The sequence below is a fragment of the Micropterus salmoides genome, unplaced genomic scaffold (assembly GCF_014851395.1).
Source record: "Micropterus salmoides isolate LMB-PRFRI ecotype aquatic unplaced genomic scaffold, ASM1485139v1 Ms_hic_scaffold_22, whole genome shotgun sequence".
NCBI classification, from domain to species: Eukaryota; Metazoa; Chordata; class Actinopteri; order Centrarchiformes; family Centrarchidae; genus Micropterus; species Micropterus salmoides.
In genome coordinates this window covers 19,529,193-19,541,490 of record NW_024041373.1, presented here as the reverse complement: position 1 = coordinate 19,541,490, position 12,298 = coordinate 19,529,193, and the positions used below count along the sequence as shown (strand labels likewise).

At 43.7% G+C, this 12,298-nt stretch overlaps 1 protein-coding gene across 22 annotated transcripts in view; it reads right to left on the bottom strand.

Moving 5' to 3' along the window:
* The window catches only part of LOC119916979 (ankyrin-3-like), a 128,600-nt gene that overhangs the window by 8,018 nt on the left and 108,284 nt on the right, over positions 1–12,298 (bottom strand). For 19 of the 22 annotated variants that reach the window (XM_038737003.1, XM_038737000.1, XM_038736986.1 and 16 more), the window contains 4 exons: positions 5,821–11,637; positions 3,390–3,464; positions 2,842–2,973; positions 2,259–2,402 (listed from right to left, as the gene is read on the bottom strand). In XM_038737003.1, coding sequence (XP_038592931.1) covers positions 2,259–2,402; positions 2,842–2,973; positions 3,390–3,464; positions 5,821–11,637 — 6,168 coding nt within the window. Of the gene's footprint in view, positions 1–2,247; positions 2,403–2,841; positions 2,974–3,389; positions 3,465–5,820; positions 11,638–12,298 lie in introns of those variants that run through there. The other 3 variants (XM_038737004.1, XM_038736994.1, XM_038737005.1) reach the window with 2 other exon arrangements.

Sequence of the window (12,298 nt, the reverse complement as noted above, 5' to 3'; positions counted from 1 at the left end):
CAAACAAATATCTGCAGTAAAATGTAATAAATACATACATTGAACTGCATATGTTTAAAAAAGCCATATTCAACACAAATAAAAAAATATAATAAAATATTAAAAGATATATGAAGAAGGATATTCAAATTTACAATAATCATTATGTTTATCAGTAGTTGTTGGATTTTGTTCATTTAACAGTTGTGATGAGGTAAAACTTTGAAAGTGGGACACATAAGTGACATAAGGCCATCTTAATCATATAGTGTGGGATGGGATGAGTGTAAGATATTAATATTTGCCAGGGTGTTCTGTTACATGCTCACATGAGATAGGTGACAGATGAGAGATGTGAGAAGGAATGGGGAGAGGAAGGAACAAGACAAAGGATAGAGCATGCTAAATTAATATTTCCATTGTGGAGGGGTCGATGCGGGTTCGCGTTGGAGGTGGAGGGATTGAGGGCGCACAAGTACACTGGCAAGCAGGACAGGGAGACAGGGAGCGAAGAGGAGGGGAGGACGGACTGGGACTAGGACAACGTGACCCAGAGGGAGAGACAGGAGGGAGAGTAGACAAGAAGAGAGGGGAGACAGGGCGGGAGGAGGAGGCGAGCTGGGTCACTGAAGACTCTCTGCTTGGAGAGGCGGTGACAGAAGGCGAGGCCCTGCCTGAGGGTGAGGAGGGGATGGGCGAAACAGGTATGGTGATGGGTTCAGATTGGTTAGAAGCAATAGAGGAAGGTACAGGAGTGAGGTTGGTGTGTGTGGTTGCAATTTCGGAGGGGGGTGTAGTATGACAGGACAGGTCAGAGGTAGATCCGGATAATATGAGAGACGAGGTGTTTGGTTCTGTTTGTGAAGGGTTTGGAGTTGGCGTGGTAAGTGTCGGGGAGGTTGGGACAGAGGTGGGAGAGGATGGGACAGATGTCGCTGAAAAAGAAATGGGTGGTGGAGAGTTAGCAGCAAGTGAGGAAGGTAAAGGTGAGGTGATGAGGGGGATCGGGGAGGATGGGTGAGGAGAGAAAGGGAAGGCAGGGGATTGACGAGGGTCATCAAGGGGGCACTGAGGGGTGAGGCATGGGGAATGAGGGGAGAGGAAGTTGAACCGTGGTGGTTCAAATGCCGCTGGAGGGGCCAAGTCTTTGAGCGAAATGGAGGACTCATAACTCGGAGAGCGGCGTGGGGAAAAGGGACGGCAATAAAGTGCTGCAGTGGGTGTGAAGAGAGTGGGTGGGGGTGTTGGGGTCTGCATTGAAAAGAAGGGGCTGGATGCCTGCAGGATGAAGGCAGCTTCAGTGCTTCTAGGAGTTAAGGGGATAATTATGCAAACTATGGTAAAGAAATAAGGCAAGATATATGCAGAAGACAAAAGAAAGAAAAAATAAATTGGAGAAAGAGGGAAAAAGAATACACAAAAGATTGTTTAATGTGAAACATGCTTGCACAATAAGACAATAAATGAAAACAAGACTGAGGGATGTGCGGGGAAGGCGCCATGTGAGGGATAGATAAGGAGAGGGCACACGACGATATCAGCAACACATGACTCTTAATATGTTAAGAGCTATTATGTGCTGTTATCAGCAGTGGATACTGCTGTGGTGAGGTGATGGGAGGCAGGAGGAACGGAATGAGGAGTAGGAGTAGGAGGAGGAGGCAGTCTGGTTTCACAAAAGAAGAGATTCTCTCATCTATCCAAGGAAGGCTCAGAGTAACTGGAGGAGAACTAAGAGAACTAAACTAAATCAATAGAGGAAAGCAGACTCTATAGGGTTATATCATTTCTACTTAAGTCAAACATTATAAAAAAACATTTAAAGCAGTATTTAGTATGCATCAGACACTTAGAATGGAAATTTAATAGTGGATAATGCTCATTTGTGACAACTGGATGCACTATTATGATTTGTAGAGGAGTATTCACCCAGAGCACGACCAGATTTAAATACAAATGCTGGTAATTACACAGATGCCAATTCAAATCAGTGCAAGTCTTAAAGTGTTATTAATGTTGTAATTGAAAAGCAAGAAGGTTTAAAGTTTAAAGTAGAATACCATAATTATTTCAATGGCACATCAACTGTTAATCATGAAAATCAGGTATGCATTTGGGGAACAGTAAGAGCCAGTTGTCCAAACAAAATCCAAAATCGGACTGTAAATCAAGCCCTCTAGAGATTTGCACCAGGTCTATAATATGTGATCCATGCATTGGCACAACAAAAAAGGTAGCAGGGAGAGGTAAGAGGTCAGCTAGACAGAGCTAAACTTTACCATCAGCCTGATCCCGGAAAACAGCGTTATCATCGGCAAAACATCTCGTGCCTGAAATGTTACCATAGTCAAATATTGGGCCCTCCAGTAAAGTCACAATATCCATCCGATTGACTTTGGTCAGCACTGTAGTTAAGGCATCCGCTGTGGGAAAAAAACAACAGAAAAATTATGAAACAAGGTTTGCAAATTTGAGCACAACTGTCATTCTAATGTTTTACTCACGAGAACAAAATATGTAAAGAAAAAGAGAATTATTATTGTTGCATAGGTAGTAAAAATAGGTCAATTTTGGCTTTTTCCTTTTGTTCTTGAATGTGGCAATAAAGAATGTTCATAAATTAAAAAATCATGTCCAAATTGGTGCTTGAGGATTTCTGAACATAGAGATGAGAATGATGAAAAGACAGACAGAAAGTGAATGTAGATAGACAAGATAACAAGCAGGGAAGGTGCAAAGAAGTCTTCTAAAGGTGATGAACTTTTTAGCCAAGACCAGAAAGACTGAAAAGAATGAGAAAGAAAAAGAAAGAGAAAGCAAATGGTGACCAACAAGTAAGATATTACTTGTAAGTAATCTTACTTGTGGCGTTTTTCCCTTCCCGAGTGACCCATTTCTTAAGTAGCATGAAGCTTTGTGCTGTCAGAGAGTTGGGGTTCTCTAGTCTGATGTGGTTGATCTCATCCACTGTGAAGTTCATCTCCCGAGCCAACTCTGTGATGGGACACAGACACAAGTATTCAAACTTTTAAGTACAATATTTAAGTGTCTGTGATGTTATTCACAGTGCAAACACATAGCTGCAGATGCAGAGGGTAATTAACGCTACATTTCAAAATTATTCAAATCCTTTGACTAAGAAAACACATTATAACTTCAGTTGTCTCATCACTACATTTAAATTACAATGTTTTTCTGTATCACGGAAATTGTTTCATGCTTTTTCTTACTTATTAAATTATATTGAGTTCCTCCTTTCCAGGGCTACATTAAAATGACATAGATTCTTTGTAAGTTATTAGCCTGAAGATGGCAGTAAATAACATGGTTTGAGACTGATTTGCCCAAATAAAGAAAGCCAAGTAGAAGGGAATTAGGAGAGAAAAGGAGCAATGCAGTTTATTTCTCACCTGTCCAACTGAGTCCCAGGTGATCTGCAACGATAGCCATGCGCAAGTCTGTTCGCTCACAAGGACTTTGGGGACCTGGGAAGATAGAGGACAATGACTCATCAATACCATTCACATTCTTCTCCTAACCATAAACTAATGTAAGAGAAAAATAAACATGTACATAATTTTCCTTTTCTGGCCACGTTTTCATCAGAATTAACAACATTAATCGAGGTTGTGTTCAAAATATTTATATTACACTGGTTAACATATTACTGTAATCTAGCTATAATATAGGTTCAATGACTTCCTCAGGATGGCAAGAAAAGGACATTTCACATTAGAGACATTATGGGCAACTTAAATATGTTTATAGAGTAAGTGGTGCTCTGTGACTGTTTGCGGTATGTATCCTCTAGGCAGGCAGTAACTGTCATGAGAACCACACATAACAAAGCATAACATGACTCTCAACAACAGACTCACAGTTCTACAGATCTAGGGTGGAAAGGTCTATGTTGGAATCTAAAATGTCAACATGCGAAGACGCTTTGGTGTGTTCTTCTGCCGACACTAGTTAGTTTAAATGACAATTGATAGAATGAAATATTCTTTAAGAAAAAACTACTACAATAACTTGGTAGCCACCCCGCACAGACAGACAGACAGACAGACAGACAGACAGACCAAGGAGTAGTCAAAAAAGGGACTGGTTGTGCCAGTGGACCAGTCACTACTATTGACATGCTCACATTATTATACGGATGTTTAAAAGGGTTGACAGAGGGGAACAGAGGGAACAGAATCTTGCAACAAGGACAATACAGTACATCAATGACAAAAAATAAATTTAAATGACAGCTACTGTTCTGAAGAGAATATGTAAACACGCCACAGGCATTCCAGTCAATCCATTTAACGATCACAACGATGTCATGCAACTAAAAGTGAAATATATAAATATATAGATGTATTTTAAACATAGTGTGAAAGTTTTACAAACTAGGCTTGATCTCCGCGATGGGAGGCGTTCGAGACCCTGTGAGTCCCTGACTGCCCTCCTTCCCACCAGTCCGCCTACTCCTTCTGCTTCTCTCACTGCCGGAGGCCCTGTCCGTCGTCGCCACCTTTGCCCTTACGGACGCGGCCCCGGCCTCAGCCCTCGAACCTCTACCAGACCTGGATGAGCGGGAGGGCTGGGAGGGCTGGGAAGGCTGGGAGGCGTCCGACAGAGAGGTGCTCCGGGAGGTGCTGTCTTCCTCCGACTGCTCTGTCTGCGTCTTTTTCTCCTCGTCTGACAGGCGGTCCACCAACTTTAGCGTCTCCCCGCTAATGCCTTTAAAGTATTCGATGGTGCGCTTACAAACCTCACTAGGGTTCTCCTGTTTTTTCTGTCTACATACTCCCTCAACTGTGACATTGCTGACCTGATGCCTGTCCTTCAGTGGTAGCCTTGAGGGCAACTGTATGGCTGCTCTGTCTGTGTCCAATGCCCTTGTTGGCTGTGAGGTAACCCGAACTGAAACAAGTGAGCTCGCTGTGGCAGCAGGGCTGCTCTTTTTAACATCCTTGATTGGTATTCTAGACCTAGGCTCTACTTTGGCTATGGCTGGCACTCCTCTTTTCCTGACCTCAACCGTCACTGCTTGTTTGGGCTTCTGTTTGCCTATGGCTCTTCCCTGCGTGTGAAATGACCACCCCGATGCTTTCACTGGAAGCCTCGACTTGGGTTGCTTCACTTCACTTTCTTTAACCGTTTCACTTTTCTGCTCCTGCAATTGATTGCTGTTGTGTACTTCCACTCTCTCTTCTAAATCCCTACAGCACAGTGTTTCTATCCTGCTAGCTTTTTGAAGAGTGGGCTCAGAGGAGGACTGCAAATTAAACACCACACTACCACATTGAATGTAGTTGGCCTGAACACTGGAGGACTCGAGGTTATTGTTGTTGTTGAAGTTTTCAGAAGGGTAATCTTTTCTCTCTAACTTGGGCTCCGTATTTCTGCTAGACTGGCTCTCTGTTGACTGACCCTCTATACTGATGTATTCTGGCATTATCTGACCCTCTGACATCTCAGCTTTACAATCAGTGAGATCCGCTGAGTCTTTTTTCACAGTTATAGAGGCAGCTATGCCCATCTTAATAGGAGTGCGTAATTTGGGATCAACCTTAGACACTGTGATTGTGCATGAGGAGGCGGTCTCAGCTATGGCTTCACAGGTGGCAGCATCAGTACTGGTACAGCCAGTGTCATTGCCAGGCTGTGCAGGGCTGCATTTTGCTGTTGTTGCTGCTGGTGTTGTTGGTGTAGTGCTGCTGTCAGTGGTAGTATCTACAACCTTCCCATCTACTGTGGCCCTCTCCCCTGTTTTTGACTGAGAGGAAATTACCCCCAGGATCTTGCCCCCTCTCCCCTTTTCCCCTGTTTTAGGGTCAGAGGAATGCTCACCAATCTGGAAAAACTGAAGCCTCTCTTCAACAAAGTCCCGCTTGCTCATGTCAATAGCACCACTGCGGGTCATCTCAAACATCTTCCCTTCATGGAATGGGAAGGGGTTAGGCTCACTAGTCGGTGTGCTCTCATCAGTCGGTGTTCGAGCAGGGGTTGTGTCAGGTGTTGTAGCCTGTGATTTGTCCTCCACCGATAAACCAAAGGGCTTGGGGTCCTCCTCTTTTGTTTTGGACTCAAAAAGTCCCTCATTATCACCCCCTTTAGTGGACCAGGGGTCAAAGTCCAGGCCTTTAGTGGCAACAGTTTTAAAGGTTGAATTCAGTTCCTCTTCTAGTTGGTAGCCAAAGTAGTTTTCTGCAAAGCCCTGCCTATCTGGATGTCTTCCTTCAAGGGTATAATCTTTTTCATCTCCACCGCTTTTCACTGAAGATGTGCTGGTTTTAGTCTTTCCATTATCACCCCCTTCCTCACATTTCTCTTCCTCGATCACTTCTAGCTTTGACTGACTAAATGAGCGGTCGGTTGTTTTTCCATCATTGGAAAGACTTGATGTTTTAGGGTCCTCGCTCAGTCCGTCATCCTCATCCTGTAGATCATACCCATCTAAAGAGTCTATTTCAGTTGCATCTGTATCATGGGAGAACTCAGCAGTGGTTGCTATGGAGCAGTCAGTGATTGACTGGTCATTGCCATTTTGTTCAAAGTCAGCATCCTCTCCCTTTACAACACCATTGATCCCAGACTCCTTGTTGTTTCCATTTTTCTCAGGTTTCTTTTGTTTTGGGTGTTTCTCTCCATCCTCTTTCATTTTGAAGGTGTACTTTTTGATAGGGATTGGATGGAAGACAGACTCATCATCACTAGAGTCGCTGTTATCAGCTCCAGGGGGAATAGGTGATGGTGGCTGGACCCTGATGATTGGTTCAGCTAAGAGGTGCCTATCATGCTCCTCTTGGAGGTTCACCTCCATCATCTCTGTCTCTGCTTCAGAAGAAGCACACGACCCCCTTTTCTCAGGGTCAGATTGCTCTGCCTCTAAAGGAGGAGGAGGAGGAAATTCTATATAAGCCACTCTTTTTTCCTTTGACTTGTGTCTCTCTGCATCTTGTTTTTTACTGTTCTCTGAAGAAGGTGACTTAGATTTTTCCTTCGAGGGCTCATTGTAGATGAAGGTCTTCCCTTCTTCCTCCTCAGACTCCTCTGGGATAGTGCTTGGCATGCCAGGCATGAAGCCTATCACAGAGTCTGGTGTTCTTGAGGTCAAACTCACTTCCTCTGAGCTGGGGGTCTCAGGGGTAACAGGACTTTTCCCAGAGCTGTCCATGAAGGTCACTTGCTCTAGAGTGTCATCTTCTGGACTCCCTTGAGGAGATGGAGACTGCTTTTGCTTGACAGTGTAAAATGCACCCCTAGTCTCATGCACTGTCCTACTCTCATGGCTTACTATCTTTTTGTATGTTCCCAGTTGCCCCGAGGCTGTCTCTTTCTCATACTGCTTTCCTACTTGGATGCTAACATACACAGGTAAGGGTTTAATATCTTTGAAACCCTCTGTGATAACTACAGGAGTAACTTGATCCAAATACTGTATTTGGTCACTATCAACACCGTTGCAAACTACATTTGACTGGCTACTGTCTGATGAGTCTGTGGATTTTCCTACTGATGATCCACGAGTAGACTTGTTGGATTCAGAGCTACTGTTTAACCGATTTCTAGCTAAAGTAGGTATATGAGATGCTGCCCTCTCGTATGGTTCAACAGAGGCATCTAGTTTTAAAGCAGTGGATTTGTTATTTTCTGAAAAATTAGAGGGCTTTCTTACAGGAATTTGTGATTCCGAGTTTTTTTTTAGACTGTCATTGCTATTTGGACTTTCTCGGACAACGAATTCTGTGTAGATTATTTTCTTCGTAGTTTCTTGTCTTTGGGAATCACTATTATTGACATCTTTCATAGAATCATGGAATGAAGAAGGAGATCGTTTGGGAGATTGGGGTTTATAGTTCCCATACTCTTGGCTCTCCCATGTTTTGAATAACATTTTCTCTTCCTGATCTTTTCCACTGGTCTCATGCTTGGGCAAGCACTTATTTGATTCGCTATCTTGACATCTCCTCTGGTTTCCCGGACTGTCTGGTGTTTTTGGAATATTTGAACCAGCAAACACCTGATACACAGGTAGCTTACTTTCCTGGAGTTTCCTGATAGGAGTATTTGAATTTTGGCTGCTCTGATGACTCCTCTCTTGCCTTTGAGCCTCTTGCTCAAACTTTAGCCTCACTGCACTGACTTTGGAGGAAGACATTTGAAAAGGTTTAGGGCTTTCACCTGTGCTTCCCTGTGATTTACCATCTCCTTGTTTTCTTGGGTCTGAATCACTGTACTGCAACAACACTCTCCTCTCTGGACTGCTGGGTAAGCTGGCACATTTCCTGTCACTGGAATTGAACCTGTCTCTAAGCCTTTCTCTGCTCCACTCTTCCCCACTACTCCCATTCCTATAAGCTGACCTCTCTGGACTGCTGTGTGTAGAACTGGGCCCTGATCGTGATTCTCTGAAGTCTGGTCTGCGAGATTTCTTCTCTGGAGATGAGAGCTCATCGTTGAGCTGTTCTGTTTTATCACGGAAGAATTGCGATACCTCTGTGAGTTTTTCCTCTGCCTCCTTTACAGTCCTGTCCACTCTGTCTTCATACATAAGCTGTCCTCTGTCCTTACTCTGTGAGTCATCTGACACACGCATCCAAACAGACTGCTTTGGGCTACCAGGCTCAGAAGAATACTGCAAAAGTGTCAGTTTGTCAAAGCTATCATCAACGTTGGCCATTCTTCCAGATTTGTCAAATACATTTCTCGAAGACCTGAAGACATACTCTGTCCTTGGGCCAACTGATCTACCCTCACTGTGACTGCTTCTGTCTGGCGAGTGGAAGCGAGACCTATCTCTCAGATATTCCTCTGTGTCAGAATGAGATTGGTCGAATTTCTCAGAGAGAAGCATTTTCTCTGCAAAATTATAAGATTCTCCCCTAAGTTCTGATGATTCATCCTCATTGTATTCTACAGATTGCTGGCTAAGTAGCTTTAGTGTTTTGTAAGAGTCATCTGCCATGAGTTGGGCTGAACTGGGGCGACTGTCTTCTTCTTGTGACATAGGTGTGTTAACTCTGGGGGAGTCAAGGTACACTGGAAGTGATTCCTCAGGCTCCTCCTCTTCCTGTCTACTCCCTGGGTAGTAATACATTTCCTTCTCTGCATGGTTTTTTGTCTCTCTGATGATGACCTCTGTTGGTTCTGTTTTATTGCCTTTTTCAATATGAACTTCAATTATTCTTTCAACCTTAGGTTTGGAGTTGATGTCATCGAGGACTCTTTGTGAAGTTTCCTCATTGCCAGACTTGTGTTCAAACAATCCAGCCAGCTCTCTAGAAGGGTCCTTGCCTGACTGAAAAGCCTTCATTATGTCATGCACAGACATGGTTTCCTCACACCTCTCCGATGCTGCTTCTTTGCCAGGCGGTTTGTGGTACACCATCCTGGTGGTAGTAGTGATATGAGTCTCCTCCTTTACCCTCATCCCTTTCCCCGTTGGATCCTCATCAGGGCTTACTTTTATTGAATAGCATTTGTTCTGTTCTGGAGTTGATGTAGCTTGATTCAGATGCCCTTTTGAATCTGAATCAATATATCTGACAGAATGTGCATCCTCCATTGGAGTTAGTTTGTTATCCTCTGGGGGCTCATAGCTCCTGATGACATGGACTACCTCAGTCCTAGTCTCAGTGATCACTGGGGGAACTGGGATATCCTGAAAAAGGGCCTTGGGGCCCATGCCTTCTGCACTCTGAGGCGCAGAGGGTGTCCTTTCACTCCTGGTCTCAAAGCCACTGTCTGAGAGGGGGCTTTTATCTTGTTCATGTGAGATCTCATCAAGGGATTCTAGCACAGTGTCTGCTCCAAAAAGGGCATCTGCTACTTTGCTAAGCTCTCTGTCTGAAGCTGAGGAGCGCATGTTTGTTGGAGGCATTTTGAGCTTATGCTCCTGAACTGCTATGGTAGGTTTTAGGACACGTTTCTGCTTTTCCTTTCCCTCTCCTTCTCTCTTACCCTCCTCTGCTTTATGCTTTGTATCATGCATTTTGGAGAAAGAGCTGCTACCAACATCATTGACCAGGTAGTCAACCACTTTCGAGAGATTGAATTCTCTATCTGGTATTGTTTTTGATTTGGCGTGAGGAACCACAGTCTCATATCTTGGCGGATAGCTCCAGTTGCTTGGTGGTTGTTCAACTTGTACTTTTGAGAAGTGTATGTCATCCAAAGAACCCCTTGCCAGGGAAACCCTACCATCCTTCACAGCGTCTTTAGTAAGGATTTCGCTCACTTTTACCAAATCTTGTTTTACTTTTTCCACAATCCTATATGGTTCCTCATCCTCTAACTTAGCCTCTTTGGGAGAATCAGACTGAAATCCTTTATTGGCTGTGGAATTTGGGTCTGTCTGCAAAATGGCTGACATTCGTATCAAGTCCTCTTTCATTTCGGCTACATCCTTCAGAATCTCTTGGCTGGATGACAGTGGTGATGCGGTGTTTGATTTTAGGCCAGCAGAAAAAAGAGGGGTCTTGATAGGGGAAAGAGTTCTAGCAAAGGAAGACTGCATATGAGCATTTGCCTCAGCATGCACTGTCTTCCTTGGGGACAGAAGGGCAGCAGCTGACTTGGACACCTCTGGTAACTTTTTAAACTGGGGCTCTGGCAGCACATTAATAACAGAGTACACTGGAACAGTCACTGTACTTGATGTTACAGCAGTTGTGGCATTAGGAGGGGATCTTAGAGAGGCATAAAGGGAATTGGAAGCTGATGATCTAATGGACTGATATGAGGAGGATGCAGAAGAAGACATGGACTTCAAGGTGCCGTAGCCTGCAGAACAAGAATTAAATGTCTTTTCAACCTCATCAAAGGCTGCATTGACACTTGTAGTTGCAGCATTGGTGGTTGCTTGTATTCTCTCTTGCAGACTGCTTGCAAGAAGAGATGTTGGGGATGAAGAGCGGTACTGCGTAGGTGACACAGTTCCATTGATCAGAGCTGCAGCACTTGGAGGGGTGTTGGATTTAAGTGGTGATGAAAGGGAGGAGAACAGGTTTCTTGCAGAACCAGTAGCATCTGAGGCAAAGGAGCGCACAGAGGAGAGACCAGGGACTGTTTTTATTGGTGAGGAAGAAGAGGCTGAGCCCCCCATAACTGTCTTGTATGGTAGAGGTGAACTGAACATACTCAGAGAAGATTTGGGAGAAGTTGGTGGGGTCATGCTTATGGATGTTCTCTCAAGAAGAGCACTTCCTCCTCCTGAGACAGTTATAGGGGAGGTCCTAGCAGACAATGCTGCCAGTCCTTTCATAGACATGGGTTCTGGGGCAGTTTTACCTGGTGAGGTCAGGGGACTGGGGTTGACCTGGACTGGGTACTGGGCTTGCTGGACTACAGTTTTTATAGGAGATGAGATTGTTCTGTAAGATCGTATGGGAGAGGCCATGTCGCTAGCTGACTTTACAGAAGAGGCAGGAGATCCAGGGATGTTGGTCTTGATGGGGGAGGCAGAGTTGATGGACCAGACAGACTTTAATGGAGAGGCAGAGGGCGTGTTGGATGACGAACTGGAGAGGGAGCCAAACCCAGACTTGGCTTGGCCAGGGACGGCGATAGGAACAGGCGACCACGCCTGATAAGATCTCGTTGAAAAGACAGGTTTGTGAGGGTAGCTAGAAGGCTGTGTTCTCGGCGAGCTTCGATCAGTTGTTTCTTCAACAGTAATTTAAACCAAAACAATAAGAAAATAAACATAAAATGTAACATAAAATAATTGGAAATAAAACATAAAAACCAGAAAGAGAAATTTGAGTCAGTCAGAAACAGAATTATACACAGCAGCAAGACAAAATTTTATACATGAAATGTAAGAAAGGCCCCTATTCAAAAACCCAGATGAAATGACAAATGACGTTCTAAAATCAGTGACTTATGACAAAATACACAAGACAAAGAATAGATCATGTATAGGAACAAAAATGACGGTAGATCTGACAAAAAAATGACATGATAACCAAAAGATACAATTCCATTGACTTTTGATGTGCTTTATCAATTTGCCTCCTTGCAACAGTGTCTTTTAATGTACATGTTTGATTGACATGTTATTATCCTTTCATTTGGTTCATTTTGAATGCCAGAGATGACCCCACAAGTGTATACCATTAATAAGAAAATATAATTTTACTTGTCTGGTCATGACTTAAAATTAAATACGAGGTTGCACTTTACAAAAAAGTAACAGTAAATTAGCCGTTCATGTCAGTGTAGTACAATATGCCCTGCAATTTAAGTGAATTGTCTCTAATTATGAATAATCACCATTTCTCAAGTCATACATATGAATATATTTTAAATGTTTTCGAATAATTGT